The sequence below is a fragment of the Tamandua tetradactyla genome, chromosome 6 (assembly GCF_023851605.1).
Source record: "Tamandua tetradactyla isolate mTamTet1 chromosome 6, mTamTet1.pri, whole genome shotgun sequence".
NCBI lineage: Eukaryota > Metazoa > Chordata > Mammalia > Pilosa > Myrmecophagidae > Tamandua > Tamandua tetradactyla.
The window spans coordinates 39,287,030-39,311,205 of record NC_135332.1 but is presented as its reverse complement, the minus strand read 5'-3'; the positions used below and the strand labels follow the sequence as shown (position 1 = coordinate 39,311,205).

General features: G+C 57.6%; 1 protein-coding gene across 1 annotated transcript in view; it reads left to right on the top strand.

The window, feature by feature from the left end:
- Positions 1 to 22,720, top strand: part of TSPOAP1 (TSPO associated protein 1) — a 29,964-nt gene extending 7,244 nt beyond the window's left edge. The window contains exons 6-31 of the mRNA XM_077164911.1: positions 10 to 195; positions 1,408 to 1,485; positions 1,577 to 1,660; positions 1,898 to 1,987; positions 2,184 to 2,306; positions 2,601 to 2,705; positions 4,140 to 4,190; positions 4,617 to 4,637; positions 5,430 to 5,634; positions 6,143 to 6,315; positions 7,663 to 7,778; positions 8,044 to 8,153; positions 11,417 to 12,247; positions 12,424 to 12,575; positions 12,896 to 13,273; positions 13,360 to 13,599; positions 13,983 to 14,168; positions 14,753 to 15,586; positions 16,246 to 16,345; positions 16,438 to 16,604; positions 17,225 to 17,393; positions 17,718 to 17,789; positions 18,348 to 18,451; positions 18,530 to 18,601; positions 18,746 to 18,856; positions 21,213 to 22,720. Coding sequence (XP_077021026.1) covers positions 10 to 195; positions 1,408 to 1,485; positions 1,577 to 1,660; positions 1,898 to 1,987; positions 2,184 to 2,306; positions 2,601 to 2,705; positions 4,140 to 4,190; positions 4,617 to 4,637; positions 5,430 to 5,634; positions 6,143 to 6,315; positions 7,663 to 7,778; positions 8,044 to 8,153; positions 11,417 to 12,247; positions 12,424 to 12,575; positions 12,896 to 13,273; positions 13,360 to 13,599; positions 13,983 to 14,168; positions 14,753 to 15,586; positions 16,246 to 16,345; positions 16,438 to 16,604; positions 17,225 to 17,393; positions 17,718 to 17,789; positions 18,348 to 18,451; positions 18,530 to 18,601; positions 18,746 to 18,856; positions 21,213 to 21,374 — 4,920 coding nt within the window. The 3' untranslated portion in view covers positions 21,375 to 22,720. The remainder of the gene's footprint in view (positions 1 to 9; positions 196 to 1,407; positions 1,486 to 1,576; positions 1,661 to 1,897; positions 1,988 to 2,183; positions 2,307 to 2,600; positions 2,706 to 4,139; positions 4,191 to 4,616; positions 4,638 to 5,429; positions 5,635 to 6,142; positions 6,316 to 7,662; positions 7,779 to 8,043; positions 8,154 to 11,416; positions 12,248 to 12,423; positions 12,576 to 12,895; positions 13,274 to 13,359; positions 13,600 to 13,982; positions 14,169 to 14,752; positions 15,587 to 16,245; positions 16,346 to 16,437; positions 16,605 to 17,224; positions 17,394 to 17,717; positions 17,790 to 18,347; positions 18,452 to 18,529; positions 18,602 to 18,745; positions 18,857 to 21,212) is intronic.
- The last annotated feature ends 1,456 nt before the right edge of the window (positions 22,721 to 24,176 follow it).

The window sequence follows — 24,176 nt, the reverse complement described above, 5'->3', positions numbered from 1 at the left end:
CCACCCCAGGAGGGCCCCCAGTGGCTCCACGTGCGGGACTTCGACCGGCTTCTGCGCGAGTCCCAGCGGGAGGTGCTGCGGCTGCAGAGGCAGATCGCCCTGCGCAACCAGCAGGAGCCACCCCGGCCGCCCCGGCTCCCGGGCCCCGCAGTCCGGGCCAGAGTAGGGGCTCCCGCCCCTGGGGCCCCGGGAGAGGTGAGCGCCCGCGCGCGGGCAGGTGTGCGGACGTGTGTAGATGGGGATGGGGGCGGCTCCGGTGTCTCCCGCGCCCCTCCGCACCGCACTCAGGGTCCTGAGGACCGGGGAGCGGGGGGCAGGGGGAACTGTCCCGATCCCGGAGGCCCGGGCCTCTCCATCCCTTCCTGAGCCGGTACCTGCGCCGCGCCCGCCCTGGGGGTTCCCGGTTCCGCCCTCCGCGGGTCTGCCCCGCCGCCCCTACCCGGGCGGGGCCCGCCCCGCCGCCCCTACCGCGCCGCCAGTGGTACTGCCCGGCCGCAAATCCCTGGTTGCCCTGGCAGCCGCCCGGGGCCCAGCCCGCACCGCTTCCACCCGCCGCCGCCGGAGCGCGGGGACGCCCCTTTCAGCGCCCGCCGGGCCGCCCAGGCCCAGCCCCCGCAACCTCGGGCGGCGGTGAGTCCGCCCTGGCTTCAGGTACGAGCGACCCTCACTGGGTGTGGGGCGCAGGCAGCCCCAGTCCCGAGATCCAGGGACCCCACTTCGGACCTCCAGCACCCAGAGGTCTGGCTCCTCTTGGTCCTCCCTGCTCGGCAGCTCCTAGGCCCGCCCTCTTCTAGGAAGAGGCATGGGAGGAGGGCGCCCGTGGCAACCAAGGCCTCGGGATATGGGGTGCTTCTGGCCCTGCACCTCACGTCAAGTCCTGTCCACCCCCCAAAGTTTGCTCCGAAAAATGGAAGGTGGGATGGGGTGGGCATGGGGGAAACCAAGAGGAGGTCTGACTAGGCTTGTACTGCTCTAGGCTAAGCCCAGATTTGGATTTTGATCGAGAACCCCTAGCTCCCAGGACGCCTTCACATCCCTTGGGGCCAGGCAGCTCCTAATTCTCTGCCAGTCATGAAGGACACTAGGACAATTATTGAGTGCAGAGGAGGGCTGGCCGCTGGAAGCTAAAAAGGGAAAGCTTTGGCCTGGATAAGGGACCCATCTCCCCGGGCACGCTGGGTCCCAGGATCTCAAAGCACTTATGGCTTGGAGACACAGGGGTCCAGCCTCTGCACTCCCACATCAGCTGGAGATGGTGGGATGGATGGGCAGGCAGCCCCCGCTCCCACCCTTCCCCCCTCCTCAGGGGCAGGCACCTCATTGCTGACTGAGATGCTGGGTGGGGCAGGCTGCCCTGGGACCCTGTCCTCAGGTGCCAGCGCCCTCTCTGCCCCTGTGCATTTCCAGGCCTCTCCCCAGGAGGATGTGGACCACCCACAGGTGCTCATAGGGGAGCCAGAAAAACAGCAGCGGGTGCAGCAGCTGGTGAGTTCCGGGGTTGAGGGCTGGAGGGGACTTGGTGTGGGCAGAACTGCCCCCTCACATGAGGAGCCTTCGGTTCTGACCGACCCCATAGGAGTCTGAGCTCAGCAAGAAGCGAAAGAAATGCGAGAGCCTGGAGCAGGAAGGCCGGAAGAAGCAGAGGCGATGTGAGGAGCTGGTGAGCTCTTGAGGCCCAAGTCCTGCTTCTCCTTTCCCCTAGGCCAGCCAAGCGGATGGCCCCACTGGAGCTCTGCTTTCAGCCCTTCCTGCCCTCATGAAAATACCCTCCTCTGTGGGGCTCTCCTCTCCTACCTGGTGGTTCCAGTCAGGGAAGCAAGGAGGCTGGGCCTTGCCTTGGAGGTCGAGGAGGAATGTGGGTGCTGTACCCACTCCCCAGAGCCCTCTGTCCCCTCAGGAACTACAGTTAAGAGAAGCTCAGAATGAGAATGCCCGCCTCGTGGAGGAGAACTCTCGGCTCAGTGGGAGAGCCACGGAGAAGGAGCAGGTACCAGCTCGGCCCCAGGTGCAGGAGAGGCCCAGGCTCCTGAGATCCCCCCACCCCACTTCTGCAGACGAAGCTGCTTGCCTCTCCAGGCCTGGCACTGGGCTGGGGCATGAAGGACACCTGAAGGACACCAGTGAGGGGGCTGATGGGACAAGGCTCACAGCCTCAGCTCCCTGCCACACCCCCCTGTCTTCAGGTAGAGTGGGAGAATGCAGAGCTGAGGGGCCAGCTCTTAGGGGTGACAGAGGAGAGAGATTCAGCCCTTCTCAAGAGCCAGGGCCTGCAGAGCAAGCTGGAGAGCCTGGAACAGGTGCTGAAGGTGAGAAGATCTGTGTGCGTGTGTTGAGGGGGCAGGGGGTGGGGTGGTCCCTGGCACAGGGAGCAAGTGGGGCCGTACAGTATGTGCCTTGTAAGGTATGAGGTCTCAGGCTCAATCCTGGCACCTCCACCCGCTTACTTTGGGCCCTTGGTCTAGACTCTTTCCTTTGTTAGCCTTGGGTTCCTTTGTTTGCAGAGGGGATCTGAAGCAGAGTGTCCACGGCTCCTTGTTTTAGATCTTCTGCAGAAGCTGTGGGGTAGGGGCTGTGACCTTGACCCGGGGCTTGTGTTTCAGCACATGCGGGAGGTGGCCCAGCGGCGGCAGCAGCTGGAGGTGGAGCATGAGCAGGCCCGGCTCAGCCTGAAGGAGAAGCAGGAGGAGGTCCGGAGGCTGCAGCAGGTGGGGGCAGGCTCGCCCAGGGGCAGGGGTAGGGCAGGGAGGGTGGGAGACGGCTGGATCCACTCGTCCAACAAGCATTTACAGAGCACCCAGCCTGGACCAGACTCTGTACTAGGCACTGGGGATACTGGTGAAAAAAAGACAAGTTCCCTGACCGGGTCGGCAAATAAGCATATCCGTGAAAGATGATTTCATACACCCGGTGATATGACAGAGATTGAGTGGGGTGGGGTGATGGGCCACTTGAGAGAGGTGGTCAGGGAAGAAGGCCTCTCTGAGGTGACAATGGACCCAATCTCTGAAGGGAGAGAGGGAGCCAGCCAGGAGAGCCAGAGGGAGAGCACTCCAGGTAGAAGGACTAGAAGTGCAAACGCCCTGTGCCAGAAAAGAGCCTGTGTCCGAAACCAGCGTGGTTAGAACATAGGAGAGGATGGACAGAAGAGCAGGGACATGCACGGGTCAGATCATGTCAGGTCCCAAAGGCCATGGCAAGAGTCTGGATACTTTTTCCTGTGAGCAGTCAGAAGTTGTTGAAAGGGCCTAAGCAGGGAAGTAACATGACACAACTCATAATTTTAGACGCACGTACTGGTGGCATTGTGGCGATGGCTGGCGGAAGCGGGCGTGCAGTGGGCATGGAGGCAGGGCAGCAGTTATAGGAGGCTGTCGCAGGGGCCCGGGGGCAGATGATGGCTATCAGGACCAGGATGCGGGCAGTGGGGGTGGAAAGAAGTGGACGGATTTGAAATATGTTTTGGAAATAGAAGTAATGAGCCTCACTGTGGGTTAGAGTTAACTCCAAGGTTTAGGCACAAGCACCCTAGTGTAGGGTGGGGTTTTTCATCTAGGAGGTGAGGGATGAAGGGCAGCAGACTTGAGAGGCTTGGAACCCTGAGTCCTGAGCTCTGTTTTGACAGCCTTTGGGTTGTGTGTTAAACATCCAGGTGGAGATGTCCATAGATGGTTGAATCTGTGTGTCTGGAGTTATGGAGAAGTTGACCTTGGAGATATTTTGGAGTCACCAGTGTGTTTACTCGTGTGACTAGATGGGTTCCCTTGGGAGAGAGTATGGCAACGCCCTAACATTAAAAAAGGATAGAGGGAGAGGAGCAGGCAAAAGAGGATGGGCAGGCGCTTCCAGAGAGGTCAGAGGGGAACCGGCAGGTTGAATGTCCCGGAAGGAGAGAAGTAGTGTCATGCCCTGCCTTTCCTTCTCCCACCACAGCCCTTGACCACACTGCCTTCTAACCTAAGGTATGGCCCAGGTGTGGGTTCAGGAGAGAGAGCCTCTTGGGCCCCCTGCTTCCATCCCCCTTCCTTTGTCCTTCTTTTCTTTCCCCTCCGCCTTCTTCTTCGCTCCTGTGTCCTTCCTCCCCTCCCTCCCTTGTACCGTCCCCACACCCACTCCTGGTCCTTCCCTCCTTCCACCTGTAGGCTCAAGCAGAAGCCAAGAGGGAACATGAAGGGGCCATGCAGCTGCTGGAGGTAGGGTCCCTGGAGGTGGCCACGGGCTCCCTCGGCTTGGGGAGAGGGCGGGGGAACTTCAGGTAGAGCTGGAATGGACTGTTCATGTATAGGTATGGGGTGAAGGGCTGCAGTAGGGGCCCTTAAACTCTCCTGGACCTGAGTGAATCCTCTGTACCGCTGGCCTGTTTCTCAGGCCAGGCCGTGATGGGGACATGGCGGGGCAGGGGACTCTTGAATCTGGTGGCAGTCTCCCAGTGCCACCCATTCCCCAGAGGCTGCCTGCACCCTGAAATATCCTTCCATTTGGAACTGCTAAGACGGTCAAGGGAACCTGCTGGATGGGGATGGGATCCACCGAAGTTCCCCTCTCCTTCCCTCTCTGGGTTAATGACATAGGAGATAGGTACTCTAACCTCTGCTCTGTGCTTTCTTTTCCTGCATCAGTCTACACTGGATTCCATGCAGGTACAGCCTCCTTAGCCCCTGGCCCCTTTTCCCTGGGTTACACTTCCTCCACCCTGCTCCAGGCTGCCAGAGCTGCATCTCCCTCAGGGCCCAAGGAGTCCCAACTCTCATGTTCAAAAGAGGGGTGCTACTGATGGAAGACCTAAGAATCCTTAGATGGACTGGGATCCTACAGGACATGTGGCCCACCCCCTCATCTCAAACCTGCCCCTGGGCTCGGCAGACATGGGGCCTTCTCTGTAAAGCCCAGCTGCTGAAGCCATGGGGAAGTTCATCTCCAATGTAACTTGTGATCCTCCTGACATTGGCCAGGGGAGAGCCCCAGGTTTTGGGGTTCTCCTGATACCTGAGAAAAATCCTTGAGAATTGGCTTGTTCCTGCCTAAAAGATATCCCTTTGGGGCCTCTTGCCCCATCTCTCTGAGGGCGGGAATTTGGGTCACTGACAGTAAGAGGGTGACAAGCTATGGAGCTGAGAAAGGTCTGAAGGTGATACTCGTTTTGGTGGGGGTGGGAACAATCCTTTTTGGCCTAGAGAGCAACCAGAAGCAGAAAGTGCAGCCGTTCTGGTATTGGCGAGTGTGAGGCAGGCCTCGCCTTAACTCTGAAGGAGGTTTAGGGTGAAGAGGCCTCCACAGAGTCTCAGTTCAGATGCCACTAAGGGCAGTGCGCAGCCAGACCAAGTGTTAGTTCCAGGTCTGGGAGCTGCGCGGATGTGACCTGCGTGGAGATGGCATGGTCTGGGTCAGGGCAGCTTTGCTGGGCCTGGGGCTCACAGTGGGTCTTGGCCCAGGCCCGAGTTCGAGAACTCGAGGAGCAATGCCGCAGCCAAACTGAGCGCTTCAGCCTCCTGGCACAGGAGCTCCAGGCTTTCCGTCTGCACCCAGGCCCCTTGGATCTACTCACCTCTTCCTTGGGCTACAGTGCTCTTGGGGAACGCCCAACACCCCCTTGCTGCTGCTCCACCCCCCAGCCCTGCCGGGGGCCCGGCCCCAAAGGTAAGGAGGACCTCACTATCACTGGCCTGGAATCTCCAGGTCTGGGGTTTTGGAAAAGTGGGTGCTCATTGTACACAGTACAGGCTTAGAGAAGCCTGCTGCTGACTCCACCTCTCAGTATCCACCTCTCAGCTGTGACCTTAGCTATCTTTTTGGAGGGAGAGGAGCAGTGGCCTGAGGTGCCTGGGCCAGACTCTGAGACAGCCACTCCTATGGGCCTGGTTCCAATCAAGCACAGCTCTAACTTTCTATGTGACTTTGAGTGAGTTTTTGGCCTAAGCTGTAAGATAGGAACAATTAAATGCATCTCACCAAGCTGCTCTAAGGAGTGTGTGAAATAATGTATATAACTCACTTACCTCTGACACTTAGTACATTTCCTCCAAATATTTCTCTTCTTGCAAAGAAACCTAGATATGAAGGGCTGTCCCCCATATCCAATGCTCCCTATCTTCCTGGTCCCTCTTCAGGCCACAGACCTCAAGCCCATGTACCATCTTCTCTTTAGACCTTGACCTCCCGCCGGGCTCCCCACGGCGCTGCACCCCAAAGTCTTCTGAGCCTGCCCCTGCCACCCTTGCAGGGGTCCCTCGAAGGACAGCCAAGAAGGCAGAGTCTCTCTCCAACTCTTCTCGCTCTGAGTCCATCCACAACAGCCCCAAGTCATGCCCTACCCCCGAGGTCAGTCCTGGGAGGGAACCTGGGGTTCTGGCTCTGCTTGGGAAGGAAAGAGGGGAGCCTCCTCTGACCTCTTCTGGAATCTCTGGGAGTTGGTTGACCACTGGCCCATGCAGAATCTCAAGTTGGGAGGTGGGAGAGGGCATCCCTGGGGGAGAAGGGCCTGTGGATTCCTCCTCGTGGGAGGGAAGTATAGGAGGAGCATGTCTGCTCTCCAGGGCCTGCCTGCAAGTCCTACCTTGGAGCCACTCGGCCCCACCCCTCTGGGGCCCAGGGGAGGCCCCAGGGTTCTGGGCCGGATGGAAGGAGACTCTTTGGCACCAGGCTCCACATAATGAGACTGTTCCTAAGAGTGCTTTGGTAGAAGCAGGTAGCTGTGCGGGAGTTGCACAGGTTCTGGGATTCAAATCCAGGCTTTAGCTTAGGCAAGTCCCTGCCCCTTTCTGGGCTTCAGATTCCTTATCTGAATATTGGAGCAAATAGAACCTGCCTTGTAAGGTTGTCATGAGGATAACATGAAAAAAACAGTAATAATAAGGAAAGTGTCTATCACAGAGCAGAGAACACAGCAGATGCTTAATATGTGGCATCTATTATTGTTAATAAGTTCTAGGAGATCACTCACAGCTCTGACCACCTCATCCCTCTTTCTACCTCCAACCCCAGACAGCGCAGGCTTCTGTCCGAGGTTGCAGGAGGTGGTGAAGGCCCTCCCAGGCCTCTGCTGCCCCCCCGTGGGATAGGATGGTGGTGCCTTGGCTGTTGTCCGTGAAGGGGCTCCCCTGTAAGCCACAGTCCCCTCTTCCCGGGCTTTGGCAGAGAAGAAAAGACTATTCCCCAGACTGGCTCCCAACAGTCTGAACCAGGATAGAAAAACAGGGGCGCCCCAGCCATGGGCCAGGCAAGTGGACAGGAAGGTCTGAGTTCCTGGCTAACCCATGGAAACACTATCCCAGGATTAGAGGCAGGGATGTGGGTGCCCCCTCTGCCTCTTCTCCAGCTCTTTACAGGCAGTCACTTTACTGCATTTTCACTTTAAGGAACAAACCTCACTGGATGCCCCCTCCCCACACCAGCCTTGGCCTGGCCCCTCTCAGATGGGGAAAGTGGCCTCCCTTGCTGGGGGGTGGTGGTGGTATGAGTTATCCCTGCTCTCTCTGCCTCGGACACACAGCCAGGCTCTGCCAGGACCAGCTGGCTGAGATGCTGATTTAGAAAACATACCGTGGGTGCCTTGCTGCTTCCCTCCTCCAAAGCGTGGGACCTCCTCTGGCTCAGCCTGGAAACATGCCTGCTTTGCCTTTGGCCCTAGGCCCTGGAGCAGAACTGGCCCTTTCTGTTTGCCCCCAGGTGGACACAGCCAGTGAGGTGGAGGAGCTGGAGGTGGACAGTGTCTCGCTGCCTCCAGCAGCGCCGGACGGCATCCGGGCAGGAGCCAGGATCCAGGTCTTCCTAGCGCGCTACAGGTGGGCCCCTCACCCTTGCCCCCGCCCCCCACACCCAGCAGCTGGGACTCCTTGGGGAGAGGACTGGGTGAGGAGAAAGGCCTCTGGAGATGGTGGGGTGGGCTATGGGGATCCTTGGTGGGTGAGGTCAGGGTGGGTGCAGTTAGCATTCCACTTTGCTAGAGGTGGGTAGCCAAGTTTCCATAATGGCCGAATGCAGTGAGGGAGAGAAAATAGGGACGTAGAGGGGGGATGTAGGTCTCCATATCCTCGGCACCTCCAACAGCTACAACCCCTTTGAGGGCCCCAATGAGAACCCGGAGGCAGAGCTCCCACTCACTGCCGGCGAGTACATCTACATCTATGGCAGCATGGACGAGGACGGCTTTTTTGAAGGTAGGAAGGTATGGGGGTCATTCTGTCCATCCCTTGCCTTTAGGCCCCTGTTCTGAAGATCTCCATTCATGCACCCCAATCCCAGCACGCTCAGCCTTCCATAACACTTCAGATTCAGCTGAAAGCCAGCCAGTGCGGGAAGGGCGAGAAAGGACTGCGGGGAAGAGGGTCCCTGGTCTGATCATGCTCTGGCTCCAAGGAGACTCATTGTCCTGAAGATGGGCGCATTTGGGCGGAATTCATTTTGGTGCTGGTGGGCAGGTGTGACGGTGGTTAGCACTGGTGACTGCGGAGGTCAAGCAGGTAACACACATTTGCTGCTGAGTCCAGTCATGGGTGGGGAGGAGGACGCAGCGCCCACATCTCAGGAAAGGGCTTTAGCAAGTGGTTAGCAGCTGTCGGGGCTCAGGCAGGGTGGTGAGCTGCAGTGGGGTGTTCTCCAGTTCCCAGGGGGAGCCAGAGGTTTTTCAGGCAACTTAGGCAGCCGCATGATTGAGAGGACAGAGCAGAGGCAGCAGAAGAAATGAGCTGTTGCCGCAGGCTGGCCCTGGAGAGGGGAGGACGGCACTGGGGAGGCCTCGGGATGCGGGGCAGGTGGGGGCAGGGTGAGGGCTGTAGGGAAGTAAGGACGACAGGGTACAACTGTGATGGTGCTTTAGGAACGTCTGTAACTGCAGAAAGCTCTGGGCTGATGAGGCCAGGCCTTCCGAGCCTGCTCATCCTGCTGGCTAGACCTAGATCCCTTGCCTGTTACTTGAGTAGCTGCCTGGAGTGATGGCACCATTCGGGTTTTATGGCCCAAATAGCTAAACTCCCCACAGAGGTGGATTATGGAGAGAGGGATTATATCCCTCCCGGAAGCTGCTGGAGGCGATATACCAGAAATGGAACGGCTTTTAAAAAGGAGAATTTATTAAGTTGCTAGTTTACAGTTCTAAAGCCATGAAAATGTCTAAATGAAAGCAAAGCTACAAAAATGTCCAATTTAAGGCATCCAGGGAAAGATACTTTGGTTTCAGAAGTCCAATGACGTTTAGGGTTTCTTACTCAGCTGGGAGGGCACATAGCGAGATCTGCTAGCCTCGTCAACGGCTTCCCCAGGGATCTGTCCATTCTGGTGACTGAAGCTTTTTCTAAGATGGTTCCCTCTTAAAGGGCTGCAGTAAGTGACCCCGCCTTGAATGGGTGGAGATGCATCTCCATGGAAACCAACTAATCAAAAGTTACCACCCACAACTGCATAGGTCACATCTCCATGGGAACAATCAAAAAGATTCCACCCCATATTGAATGAGGATTAAAGGACTGTGGCTTTTCTGTGGTACATAATAGCTTCAAACCAGCACACCATAGTTTGTTTTCTGTTTGTTTTAATGAAAAAAAAAAAAACACAAAACACTTTTGAGGGAGGCAGCAAAAGTATAAATATTAACTAACCCCAAATTACTAGAATTTGCGCTATATAATCTGGGTGTGTTTTGATAAAGTCAGACTGCATCTAAATGACTGCTTCGTTTCCTCTGGTCCCACCTGGCCCCACCTGGCTGGTGTTCTTGGCAGCACGAGCTTCTGGAACACGTGCCTGACTGTGACACAGGCCCAGCTTCAGTCTTCAGGCTCAGCGGAGTGTCCAGAATCTTACATGTCATTTTCTCCTACCTCTGATTTCAAACTCTTCAGTGTTTATTATCCAATTTTTGGAAAGTCCCTATCCTTCGAAAGCTTTCTCACTTCTTTTCCTCCTGGCATAAGTAAAGTAAGAGGGGGGGGAAATCCAACCCAATTACTGTTGGGGGAACTCCCAGGCACTCCTGCATCTGAGACCTGCTGAGATTGTCCTCTCTGCTCTGAGCCCTGCCCACGCCTCCTGTCTTTCTCCCAGGAAGCCCCAGCAGCCACCAGCTTGTCTGTGCCCTGGGAATTTTTTTTCTTTCCTCCAAATTGGCTGTGATGTGACATGTTATGGGCTCTGCTTCCTTCCCCATTGGCATCCCTCATGCAAAAAGTGAAACAGATGTTCTAAGATTACATTCTCAACTCTTCAGGGAAATTGACTGGTGGTAACAAAACTTAGCATTGGTCGTAGCCTGGATTGGCTGCTGGGTCTCACTCCTGCACGAGGCTGTGGAGGGCCCTGATCCCTCCTAGGACCGCACGTGACTCTTCTCTGGTGCACTCGGGTCTCAAGACTCCTCCCCCCACCGTGACCAGGCAGTTGACCCTTCCCCTTTGTAGATGTTTGCTTTCCACAAAGCATGTTGAGGGGCGCCCCCAGCCTGCCCCTCAGCCCTAGGGAACCCCACCCCCGCCTGCCCCGGGAGTCTTCCAATCAGTAGAATCTGTCTTCTCACCTTGACCTGCTTAATTTTTTCCCTCAACTTTATAATATGAAAGTTTTCAAACACACAGAAAAATTAAAGAATCACATCATGAGCACCTAGAGATCCATCACCTAGATAGAGCAGTTATTAATGTTGTACCATGTTTGTTTTGTCCATGTGCAGTTTAAAAAATTTGAAAGCAAGTCGCAGACATGCTATTTAACCTAGAAATACTTCACCACGCCATCTCCTTAGAACAGGGACTTTATCCTACTTCCTTGCAGCATCAGCCTCATCCAGGAGCTTGTTAGAAATGCAGAATCTGGGTAGGACAAGGGCTCCCAGACCTACTGAACAGGAATCTGCATTTTAATGACTCTCTAGGTGATTTACATGCACATTAAAATTTGAGAAGCGCTGTCCTATGTAACCACCATGCTATTCTCCCACTTTATTATCACACTTCCAAAAACTTGAAAAACAAACAAGCAAAACTCAATCAGATCTTGATGGCTTTTGTTTTTTAAAAAGGTTGACAGGTCAGCCTGGCCCCCTCTGAGATCAGGGTCCTGCAGTGACTGAAAACCACCACCAGGTCATGGCCTGTGACCCCTGCCCCAAGGTCCTGTCTGTGCTTCTGCTTCTTTCACTGAGCCTGGAGACACTGCCTGTGCTGCCAGCTATATCCGCTCAGACCCCAAAGGGTCTTTCTGTTTCTGTTCTTCCGCCACAGAGTGCTCAAGAGATTCACACCATTAATTTTTACATAATTAAACATGACCACAAGTAATCTTAAAAAAAAAAGGCTGACAGGTAGATTTTGGTTTAAATCAAATACTGAAGATCAACCATTGCTAAAATGCATTCCTTGGATCAGTTTTTCTCCACCTTCTTTCTTTCTGTTTCCCCCATCCCTGTCCTTCTCTGCTCTCCCTCTGACAGGCGAGCTCATGGATGGCCGAAGGGGCCTGGTCCCCTCCAATTTTGTAGAGCGTGTGTCCGATGATGACCTCCTGACCTCCCTCCCTCCAGAGCTGACCGATTTGTCCCACAGCTCAGGCCCTGAGCTCAGTTTCCTGAGTGGAGGTGGGGGTGGCAGCAGCAGTGGGGGCCAGAGCTGCGGGGATCGTAGCCAGCCCAGACCCGAGGAGGAGGATGCAGCGGACGAGCTGAGTCTGAGCCCCCAGCCGGAGGGCCTGGGCAAGTCCCCTGCTGTGCCTTACCCCCGCCATCTGGTGGTCCTCAAGCAGCTGGCCCACAGCCTGGTGCTGGCCTGGGAGCCACCTCCTGAGCCAGTGGAGCTACTTGGTTACCACATCTGTGTGAATGGGGAGCTGCGGCAGGACCTGGAGCCTGGGTCGCCCCCCAAGGCTGTGCTCGAGAACCTGGACCTGCAGGCTGGGCCCCTCCATGTTTCGGTCCAGGCCCTGACTAGCAGAGGTAGCTCCGACCCCCTGCGCTGTTGCCTGGCTGTGGGTGCCCGGGCTGGGGTGGTGCCTAGCCAGCTGCGGGTCTGCCGCCTGACAGCCGTGTCTGCTGAGATCACCTGGGTGCCCGCCAACAGCAACTTGGCCCATGCCATCTACCTCAATGGGGAGGAGTGCCCACCTGCCCACCCCAGCACCTACTGGGCCACCTTTTGCCGCCTGCGGCCTGGCACACCCTATGAGGCCCGAGTGGAGGCTCAGCTCCCACCCCACGGGTCCTGGGAAGCAGGCTGGGAGCGGCCCAAGCAGCGGGCTGCCACTCTACAGTTCACCACTCTCCCAGCGGGTAAGCAGGCTTGGGCACTACGGGTGGGGCCGGTGGGGAGGGCGTGCCAGGTTGTGGCTGGCAGTGGAGGGGGAGACTGTTACCATTTGCATTTTCAGGGAAAATGGCAAATTGGGCTGGTGTCCGTGAAAGGGAGTCTTCTGGATTACTGGGCCTTGTACTCCCTCCACCCCCAGGCCCACCTGATGCCCCCCTGGATGTGCAGATTGAACCGGGGCCCTCCCCAGGAATCTTGATCATCAGCTGGCTCCCAGTCACCATTGATGCTGCTGGCTCCTCCAACGGCGTCCCAGTCACAGGCTATGCCATCTATGCCGATGGGCAGAAGGTAGGGCCTGGGGACGCCATCCTGCCTGTACTCTGGGAGCAGGATGCTCAGGGGCCTGCCACAGAGATGGCCAGCCCTGGCATTTGGGCAGTGAGTAGCAGATTGGCTTTGGCATCAGCTATCTGGGATTTGTAAACCATGCCATCAGTAGCCCAGTGGTCAGGACGGTTAAGTGAGATAACGCGTGCCAAAGGTTTAGCACCGTGCCTAGCATAGTGCATGGCGTGACGTTGGCTGCTGTGGGTGTCGCTGCCCGAGTGGTCCTCACACTCAGCGGCCTCAGCCCTCCTCTACTGACCTGTACTCCCTCCACCCCGCAGATCATGGAGGTGGCCTCGCCCACGGCCGGCAGTGTGCTGGTGGAGCTGTCCCAGCTGCAGCTGCTGCGGGCGTGCCGCCAGGTGGCCGTGCGCACCATGTCGCTCCATGGCGAGTCAGCGGACTCCATCCCGGCCCCCATCGCCCCAGCCCTGGCCCAGGCCTCCCTGCCAGCCAGGGTCTCCTGCCCCTCACCTCGATCAGGCCTGGAGGCCAGACCACCCTCGACTCCAGCCTCCCCAGGACCCGGGGAGCCCAGCTCTCCTCTCCGGCGTCCCACCTCCTATGGAACTCTAGAGCCCCCAGGGGGTCCTCCAGCAAGCCCACCCAAAGAGACACCAAGTGGACCCCAAGAGGCGCTTCCAGCGCCTTGCTCCCAGGTATCCAGGGAGAAACAAGAGGGATGGATGGGGGCTTGGAGAAGGGCCTGGGGCTCGGGCCCCCTGCTCAGTGCCTTCCATTGCAGGAGAAGGCCAGGGCGGTGGGGCTGGGCCCTGCGGCAGAGAGAAGGACCAGTGAGTCAACCGTGGGTGAAAGAGGCCCTGACCCTGCAGCTCCCTCAGTGGCCAAGGAGGAGGGAGAGTGGACCACGGGTGAGGTCTGCCCGATGCCCTGCTCCACCCAGGGGGTGCCAGCCCAGAGGACGCCGTGTACCGAAGCCTGCCTTGGAGGAGACCTGGGGCCTGGGCTGCGGGCCAGGGCTGAGGTACGGGGCTGGGAACACACAGTGCCACCTGAAGGAATCGGGGCCTGCCTCCCTGCCTCCTGCCAGCCCAAACTGATTGCCTCGTGCTCTATTCTGCCCTGGCTGACTCCTCAGTCTGTGCCACGTTTCCATCAGCTTCATCGTCGCTTTTTTCTTCCCAGATTTCTCTCTCCCTTTTGTTCCCATTCCCCTCTCTTGGTCTCTCTTTCCTGCCTCAAGATCCAGGCACCCCCCCTCCACCCCCACCCCATTCTGGGCATGACCCTCCCCCCCCCCTTAGGTGACCCCTTTCCTTCTCACTGGCACTGAGCCTGCCTGGAGCCCCCTTTCCCTTTCTCTCCCCTCCCCCCAACTTCTGTCCTCCCTCGTCCTGCCTCTTGCAGAGGGAGGACACGGCAGAGCTCGGGGCCCGTCTGGCAAACTCCCTTGTGGACCATGGCCGCAACTCAGACCTGTCAGACATCCAAGAGGAAGAGGAGGAGGAGGAGGAGGAAGAGGAGCTGGGTTCCAGGCCTCGCTCTTTCCAGAAGCAAGTTGCTGGCAATAGCATCAGGGAGAGCAGGGCCAAGGTAACAGGGCAGGGAGGGGCTGGCTGGTCCCCAGGCTCGGCCTCAGGGCCCTCGGCCCGTGTGTCAGCAGCTGCTCCAGCCGCCCCTGAACTCCAGCAACTTCTTAGGTGTGTGGCCTGGGCCCTGTCCTAAGCAGCAGATGCGCAGTGGCCCAGAATCAGCCTCTGGGGTCCTGGGAAGAAACCGGGAAGAAGGAGCCCTTGTCCTCACCACACGTTCACCCCCAGAGGCTGCGCCCTGGGCAGGGAACTCTGGTGCTGCCCGAGAGCCCAGAGTTGGGAGCTTCTGGCGGCGTTGGGAGGGGATGGAGAGGCCTCTTTGCTATTACAGTCACGGCCTTCTCCCTGGGACATCCTCTCCCTGGGGGCCCAGAGGCTGCCCATTCCGTGGCGTGTTCCCTCATTCTCCCTCTGGTTCTTTCCTCCGTAATGGAGAAAGGAGGAACTGGGGAGGTCATCTTGGAGGAAATGGGGGGAGGGCTCTGGATTGCCCACAATCTCTGCCCTCATTTGAGAGCAAAGGTCACACCTCTCTCCTCTCCCCTACGGGCCTCTCTTCCCTGCTGCTCCCCAATCCCACCCCAGCCCCAGTCTGACTCCTCGTGTGAGACTGACAGCGACGAGGAGATCTTGGAGCAGATCCTGGAGCTGCCCCTGCAGCAGTTCTGCAGCAAGAAGCTCTTTAGCATCCCTGAGGAGGAGGAAGAGGAGGACGAGGAGGAGGAAGAAGAGAAGGAGAAACCAGGGTCAGGCCACTCTCCCCGAGGTCCTTGCCCACCTGAGCCTGCGTTGCTGGGGCTGGGCTGTGACAGCAGTCAGCCCCGAGGACCCAGCCCATGTCCCCTGTCTCCTGAGCGCATGGAGGACCTGCTGACGCTAGTTGGTGGAAGCAGCCGGAGGAGAGGAGGGGGCTCCCCTGAGAAGCCCCCAAACCGCAGGCGGCCCCCAGATCCCCGTGAACACTGCAGCCGACTCCTCAGCAACGGCGGGCCCCAGACCTCTGCACGCCCAGGCCCCACGCGGGAGAGGGGCAGCCCTACTGCGGGCGAGGGGACCAGGGGAGGACTAGAGGCTGGTGGGAGAGGGCGGCCGGCCCCTTCACGGAGGTGCCCCCGTGGCCGGGCCCCAGAATCTGGCCTGGCCAGCTGCCTGTCTCCCAAGTGCTTGGAAATCAGCATCGAGTATGATTCTGAGGATGAGCAGGAGGCGGAGGCGGGCAGTGGGGGCAACAGCCTCACCAGCTCCTGCTACCCTGAGGACGGGGAAGCCTGGGGCTCGGCGCCTGTGGGAAGGCCCTGGGGGCCTCTGAAGGCCATTTCAGGCCCCACCCCCTACCCACGGCCCGCGGCCTGGGAGAAAGGGGAGCCAGAGCGGAGAGGCCGCAGTGCGTCTGGCAGAGCCAAGGAGCCGCCCTCCCGGGTCCGTGCCCACTCCCCACCCTGGGCAGCCCCCTGCCTGCTGCCGCTTGGCGGCCCTGCTTGCTGCCCACCGGCTACTCCCATTCCACGCTGCCGCCTCCATCAGCAGAGGTGGGGCTGGGCCTCTGGGCTCCCTCACCTGCCTCCCGCCACCCACATTCCACTGCTTCGCTGCTTCTGCCGAATGGAACTGGGATGCACAATACTTGGTTACCACTAGCTGCCAATTGCTGCCAGCCAGCTGCCTGCCTTTGAGCAGGATGGCCCTTTCCTCTGCTTAGCTGTCTATGTCTTCAGGACACTGACTATGATGCCATTTCCAATGTCACCCCACCCTGAGCTGAGAGGAGGCACTCCTGTCCCTCTCTAATGCTCCTCGGCAAACTCTGACCTCACCTCAGTCCCCTCTACTGCACTCACCTCTAGAGCCGCCAGGGCTGGGGCTGCCTCTCCTGCCTGTCCTCCCCGCCCCCTGGGTGTCTGAAGTCTCCAGTGAGGCTGGCCCGAGGCCCCAGGACAGGAATGTTGCGTCCCTGCTCTACTGTGCTGCTTACGCCAGAGGGGCAGAGCTGGGGGAGTGCGAGCGGGGTCTGGCCTCTGCAGAAGTGCCGCCAGAGGGGTGAGGTGTCACTTCTGCCATCTGTTGCCTTCTCCTTGCAGGCCTCAGAGACTGTGGAGCCCAGAGGGCAGGACGGCTCTGGGCAGAGGGGTCCGTCGCGGAGAGGGGGCCGGGCCCCCATGCCAGGCTCCTGCGAACTGGGTGAGCACCCCATGGGGGTTGGGCTAAGCTTAGGCAGGGGGGCTCTCCTAACCCCACGGCCACGGCTCGCTGAGTCAGTGCCCTCTCCCCAGCTCTCTCCACAGCCCCTCTGAGTAGCCCCCCGGAAGAGGCGCTGGCTTACCAGGACCCACCTGTCAGGACCTTTGTGGCTTTGTTTGACTACGACCCCGTGTCAATGTCCCCCAACCCTGACGCCGGGGAAGAGGAGCTCCCCTTTCGGGAGGGGCAGATTCTGAAGGTGACTAACCCACCGTCCGGGCGCAGAGTGCCATCCCCCAGCCAGGTGTCCTCCCTTCCCCCACCGGAGGCGTCACAGTGTCAAGGTTGAGGGCACAGCTTCTAGCGCCGGATGATGTGGGTTTGGCTGCTGGCTCTGCCATTTTTTGACCTTGAGTAGATTCGCTGACCACTCTGCGCCTCAGTTTCCTCATTGCTATAATGGGGGTAATATTAGTGCCTACCTCATGGGGTTGTTTGAGGAGTAAAATGATTATTATACATAAAGGCTCGAACAGCCTGGCACTTAGCACAGTATATAACTGCTTATGTTGTTGTTTTTATTATCCCTCCAAACAGTCACTGGAGGCTTTTTGTTTCACTCTGAGGTTGGGGAGATCCAGTCTGGCGTGGGCTAGGAAAATGGACATGGAGACAATGAACATATGGAAAGGGCTGTTTTTTTCCCCTCCCCCTCTGATACTTATTCTTTGAGCCTCTCCCCTATTTTTTGTTCCCTGGCCTGCAAGCAGAAGGGCATTCTTCTGCAGTCTCAAGGATGGTGCTGCTGGGGTTCGGGGGCCTAGGGGACAGAGGAAGAAGCTGAACCTGCCTCCTGAGACAACCGGCTTTCACCTCCAGGTGTTTGGTGATAAGGACGCTGATGGCTTCTACCGGGGCGAAGGTGGGGGCCGCACCGGCTACATCCCCTGCAACATGGTGGCTGAGGTGACCGTGGACAGCCTCGTGGGGAGACAGCAGCTGCTTCAGCGGGGTTACTTGTCCCCGGATGTACTCACTGAGGGCTCAGGTATGACCAGGTGCTGCCCTCGCCCACTTCCCACCGCTCCCACCCCCTCCTGAAGGCTGAAGGCTTTGCATGTCTGGAGTGGCCAGGGGTTCCTGAGACACTAGGGTCTTGCAGAGACTGAGGCAAGTGTGGCCACGCTGCTGGGGTTCTGGAGGTTGGGATGGGTCTCTAAGTGGTGGGGTGGGAGATGAATGCCTTTAAAAGCTTTTAAAAGCCTTGAACTTAAGTATCCTTGCACAGTTCTGATCTTCTGGGGTCACTGTCCCGACCCCCACCTCCCCTGCCTCAGTTTCTCCCTTACTTCTATTTGGCTTCCTGGATCAGGGAATGGGCCCTTGGTGTGCTCCATAAGCCGTACAATGGGGCCTCCCCCCAAGCCCCGCCGCTCCAAGAAAGGTGAGTTTCTGCAGTGCCTGTGGGGTACAGGTGCTGGGTGGAGGCGGGGGAGCACTGCTGGTGTCTCTGTGGAACGAGTGAGGCTTTTGAATGATTAGAGGCATCAGGCAGACCTTGGCACATACCCATCCCCTCCAGGGAAGCTTTGTTCTGGTGAAAATGGGGGTTACTTTGCTAGGACCTCTGCTCCAAAGAACACTAGACTGGATTCTGTGCAGCCTGGAGCAGGTTGCCTCCCTTCTCTGGGCTGATGACTTCCCTCCGCCTCCTTCACCCCTGTGCCTTTTGTGGGAAGGCGAGCATTTTCCCCACCCCACGCAACCCCAGCCTGGGTGGAGGAAAGTGGTGGCCAGGGCTCCCAGGCACACTCTTTCCACAGCTGAGCTGGAACGCTGAGGGGCCAGCCCTGGGCAGGGGTGAGGGGGGGTTGGGGCAGCCCCTCTGGCCTCTCCCCAGGGGCTCCAACCAGTGGGAAGGTGGTGAAGAGGGGCTCAGCAGACCTCCAGGACAGATGATAGCGTCCGGGGGAGCCCTGAAGCTTCTCTCCCTCCCCTGCAGGCCCCCCCAAGCCAGTCTCCTCGGCAGGCCTGAAAGCTCCCCACCCCATGGTGGCTGTGTTTGACTACAACCCCCGGGAGAACTCCCCCAACGTGGACGTGGAGGTGAGGCCCGTGCACAGGGCCTGTGGGAGGGGCAAGGCAGTGCCCCCGGGCTGACGCTGGCCTCTGGTGTCTCTGCAGGCCGAGCTGCCCTTCCGGGCGGGGGACGTCATCACTGTGTTTGGGGACATGGACGATGATGGTTTCTACTATGTGAGAGCACGGAGCGGGGAGGGGGCGCTGTGCGGCAGACCTGTGGGGAGGGCATGGACAAGGGTGCCTGACCAAGGGGGTGGCTCCGGAGGACAGAGTCCAGCCCCTCTCCTGGTCTGGCTCTCACCAGCATCTCCTCACCAGGGGGAACTGAATGGACAAAGGGGGCTTGTTCCATCCAACTTCCTGGAGGGCCTTGGGCCCAAGGCAGGCAGCCAGGACTGGGAGCCTGGGACACGCCAGGCTGAGAGTCAGGTCAGTGGGGAGCTATGTCCATAGCTCAGCCATTTGGTCTCTACCCTGGACAGTGTTGTGGAAGGGGAGCAGCTGGGGACATAGGACAGGCTTTGCACTGCCTCCAGCGAGAAGCTGCTGAGTTACCCACAGAGCATAGCCCAGCCAGGGCAGCTCCCTCCCAGGAGCTGGGAGTTGGGGTATGGGCCCCGCTCTGCAGGGCGGTGATGGTGGCGACCCTGAACCTCAGGCCATCTCACCCAGTTGCCCACACGCTGGGGCCAAAGCAGATAAGAGGCCCTGGGGGAAGGACCCCATGGACCCCCGTACATCTAGCCAATCACAAGCCCCAGTTTCAGGTACCTCCCACCCTGCATGTCTCTCAGGTACCTCTCCTTTCTGTGTGTCAGTGTTTGAAAGCCAGTTGCCTAGCAAGGCCCAGCTTCCTGGGTTCTCATTTGTGGAATGTGCCTCGCCTTGGGATGGGTGGGGTACAGAGGGCAGGGAGAGGGTGAGGAGGCCAGGCCCTCACGGGGAAACGCTGGGCTTCGTCTGCAATTGTCCCAAATGCAAAAACTCCGCCAAGTGGGACCTGTGGCCCAGGTGACCTGGGCGACAGGCTGGAGAGCATGTGGGTCTGCCAGTAACCCGTCTCCTCTCTTTGTTCCCTGTTCTTCAGAGAACGAGAAGGAGGAGAGTCCAGTGCTAGATATATGTAGAGAGAGCAACATGTAAGTGGGGGGCCAGCCCTCCTATGTCTCATGTGTCACCCCATTCCCCACGCCACCATAATCAGATGGGGCTCCTTTGTCTCAAATACCAGAGCGGACCTGGCTTCTCCCCTGCCTTGCAGGGAATGGGGGAGGGAGATCTCGCCGAGGGCCACGTTTGGGTGTGCTCGTCCTCCCTGCTCTGCCCACCTTGCCTTTGCCCTGGGCAGTCCCAGCTCTCGTGAGAAGACAGTTCATCTCAGTGTGTGATGTCGCGACGCAGCTGGCTCCTCGTGTCCTCTGACACGTGTGGCTGACAGAGCATCACGTGGCATCCGCTCTTGACTCATCAGTGGTGTTATGATATTATGCGACTCTGGTGTCATAATACTGTGATTATTACTGGTGACTGTTAGAAGGATGACACTATACTGTACCAGGAATACCCTCCCCACCCTTGTCTTTTGCATCATGGCCCGTGATGGTGATCAGATGCATGATTTTACTTTCATTCTCAATTTCCTCTGCTTCTGGGGATTGAAGGGGGAGCTTGAATAGTTGTAACCCATAGATAAACCCAGACCATTTCTTATCTGGGCTCAGAGCCCTTCCTTTGGTTTCTGTCTCCTGAGAGTGCTGTGGAAGGACCCCTGAGAGAGAGTGGGTAGGGCCTGGGGGGCCTGTGGGGGGCTGGTTGGCGGTGTGTGCTTTGCCCTCCAGGTCTGAGCAGGCCTGTCTGCAGGCAGGCCCTGCCGCATCGCCCCCAGGCTTGGCATCCATTTCCCCTGCCTCTGGTCTGGGTCTCGTGGTGGGCACTAGCTGGGAGGCTGCCAAGGTCTGGGGCAGCACACGGGGGTCTGAGGAGGGGCGTGGGGAGGGGACATCCCGGAGCCTGACCAGGCTGTGAGCAGGTGGGTGGGGGTAGGCTTCCTGCCCCCCAGCCCCCTGCCCTCAGGCCCCCCACCAGCACTGTTTGGGAGGGCCCAAGGCTCAGGGAAGCAGCCCTGGGCTGCAGAAGGATCCAGGAGATTCTGCAGGGAAGAGTGGGGGCAGGGGCAGCCTCCAGAGCTTGGTTTGGGGGCTGAGTGACGCAGCTGCCCCTAAGCTCCGCAGTCCTCTCAGGACCCTTTCACGGATCTCCCTGCCCAAGGAGCAGGCACCGGCCCTGCTCCCCAAAGGCCTCTGCCGGCTGGGCACGGATGTGCGTGGGCCTGCCTGTGAGGTGCTGAGGCAGCTGCCTTCCCTGGAGGGGACGGCTGCCCCTCAGCGGGTCTTGTCCTGGCCTCTCAGCACCTGGAGGGGGAGGCATGTGGGGTTCAGGGGCAGGTTCCGAGAACTCCTGAGCTCTGCTAGCCCAGCATCCTGCAGGGAGACCTAGAGAAGGAAGGGGCTCACTCAGGGTCCCAGGGGAACAGAAACAGTACTGAGATGCTGCCTCCTGTCAGATTTCCAGCTTAGGACCCCCTCGGCATCACACCTCCTCCCCCGTTTTCACCTGTCATGGCTTGCGGGTCCTGGGCAGGGGCGGGTCCTGGGCAGGGGCGGGTCTTGGGGCTCTGGTTGTCCACACGGTGGGAGGCTGCAGGACACGAGGTTGTGAAGAAAGGAGCCTGGGGATGGGGCAGGGGGTCAGGCACCGACCTTGTCCATTTTCTCTTATACTCCAGGGCTGGGCCAGCACAACACAGCGCAGACCCTGTGCCTCCGGCCCTGGCAGCCCCTCCAGGACTGCACAGGGGGGCCCACCGGGGGCAAGCGAGAAGGTGCATTGTCTCCTCTCCAAGGGGAAGCAGCTCTTCAGGAAACTGGGCTCTGGGAAGAAGGAGTGAAGCTGTGACTCCCTCAAAGCCCCCGGTTGGATGGGGAAGGCCCCAGACTTGGATGAGAACCAGAGACTTGGTGAAGATCAGAGCTAGATGAATCCTCTAGATGGACACCTTCCTCTTGCAGTAGGGGAGACTGAGGCCCATGGAGAGGAAGACCCTTGGTCACGTCTCCCAGCACCTCAGTCACAGAGCCAGGATTGGACCCAGAACTCTGGACTTCTGGTCTAGTGCTTTTCCCACCACGCTATGCTAGTCCCTTCCTCAGACCTCCCCAGACTCCTGGGATGGAGACTTTGAGGGGAGAAGCAGGCCATTTCCTGGGACGGCGCTGGCTGCCCTGACCACGTCTTCCCTCCCCGGAAGGATAGTTTGCACTGGATTCTCCTGAACCCCACCATCCCACCGTGGCAGGAGGGGTGGAGCTGTGTATATATGTACATACTCAGTGCCTCAGTCCAGCTTCCTCCATCTTGCTTCCGCCACACAGGCCCGGGAAGGAGAAAGGCCGTGCCAAAGCGGGCCTGACCCCCCGCCCCCCGTCATGCTCTGCCCACCCCTGCCAGCCTGGCCTCTGCGCCCCTTGTGTGTCCCCCCACCAAAGGCCCAGGGGGCCAGCAGGCAGAAAGCAGGAGTTGGGTTTGCCTTATTTTGCTCATCGGATTCAATTTCTCTTTTGCATTGCTTTCCTCTGGCCTCTGTCCGAGTCTGGGGGCTCGGGGAAAGGACAGACTTATGCAGCTATTTTCATACATTCCCTGTTCAGAGTGGGGTAGGAGGGTCTCCGCTCTCACCCTAACCGCCCCGTCCCACACCCTGTGGCTGGGTGAGCGTCTCTTTGCATGTTTCCTTTGCTGTGGTGGGAGATTGTCCGACTGAACCCCCATCTGCATTTTGGTCTCAAGTCTTTCCAGGGATGTGGAATGGTGGGGGTATTTGTTTAAAAAGACATTTTATTATAATAAAGTCTATTTTCACAGCATCTATGCTGGACTCTACCTGGGGCAAAGCACCCCTTGGAGGGGTGACCTGGTCAAGCCAGGATCCCAGAAGTTACGTCCAAAGGGTGACAAGGGCAAAAACTAATCAACCCCAAGTGGACAAAGCAGCTCTTGAGTTCCTTCTTCTAAGAAGATTTAGCAGCTCTCTGAGCTACAGGTCATACTAGGTGTTTGGAGTTGGGACAAGGTAATGGAGAGAGAAATAGAGCTGGGAAAGGGGAAAGAAAAAACATGAAGAGAGAAGGCACCAATTTCAGGATGGAGGATTAAACACATACTGCAATCTCTCTTCCCCTGTATCAAATCCTAGAAATATTAGATGTAAGAAATAGAAGAGCGAACAAGCAAATATGCACTATACATGGTACCATGTGAAAACAAGAAGGGTGATTCTAGAAATAGCAGGATTCTGGGAAAGACAGAAGACAGATGGGAGCTCGTACTCAGAAACCTCAGAGCAGGGTTCATGTGGGAGAGTTCTGCTGTACTTTCTTTCGTGTTTAGAGAAACTGTAAAAAAATCATGCTTAAAATGCAGAGTTCCCAAATACCACCCTGTTATCAGGACCTTGCATTAGTGTGGTACATTTGTTATAATTCCTGAAGGATCATTTTTATAATTGCACTATTAATTATAGTCCATCGTTTACAATAGGGTTCACTGTGCTGTACTGTCTTCTGTTGTTGTTTTAAAAATTTTTATTCTAGTAACATATATACAACCTAAAATTTCCCATTTTAACCATATTCAAGTATTTAATTCAGTGCTGTTAATGACGATCACAATGTAGTGCTATCATCATGACCATCCATTTCCAAAGCTTTTCCATCACCCGAAGTAGAAACTTTGTGCAATATAAGCATCAACTTCCCATTCTCTACCCTTAATCCATCCCCTAGTAACCAATATTCAAGACTCTGACTCTGTGAATTTGTTTATTCTGATCATTTCATATCTGGAGCCAAGACGGTGGCTTAGTGAGGTGTGGGATGTAATTTGTCCTCCAGAGCAGCTAGTAAATAGCCAGGAATGGTACGGAACAACTACTGGGGACATGTCAGTGACTGGACACACAGCGTACCCAGTCTGGACTAGCTGGACCAGCTGTGAGCTCACCCAGAACCGTGAGTCCCCAAAGCCATGCAGCCGGTGTTCCTCCCCAACAGGCTGCTTCCCAGAGGGAAAAGGAAAGAGATATTACCAGCAGCAGGGGCTGAGCTCAACCAAGCTCCAATTGTGGAATTAATTCACAAATTCTGACTACTAAAAATAGGCCCCCAGCTCAGCTGGACCTCCAGTAAAAGCTGAGGTTGCTGTTTTATGCCTGGGCATAGAGGGGGCAGGGTTGACAGAAAAAGAAAAAAAAAACAAAAAAAACAGAATTCTTTTGGATCAGGCAGCACAAAATACTTGAAAGGGTCTGGGCCCTGAAGGAAAGGAGGGGGCACACAGGACTTGGAGATACACAGAGCAATGTAGCAACTTAAGCTCCTGATTGGCAAACCCAAGGAATGGGGTCTTGCTCTGAAAAGGTATTTTTTTTTTTCTTTTTTGTGGCAGTGTTTCTGCAGCTTTACTGCCTTTGGATACAGCTGCAAGGCTTCTCAGGCTCCAACTGCCCCAGGCATGGGCAGAATTAAGCTTGTTTGAAAGTTTTTCTGGAGGCTATGCCCTCCGCAGGAGAGGGGTGGGGCCTAGTTCAGGTGGAATCCCTCCCTCGAGGAATTCAGGCCCCAGGGTCTGAAAAACTGAAGCGATTAAAGCCAGCCTATAGCCTCTCCTGTGTCTCAACCACACCCCCTGCAGG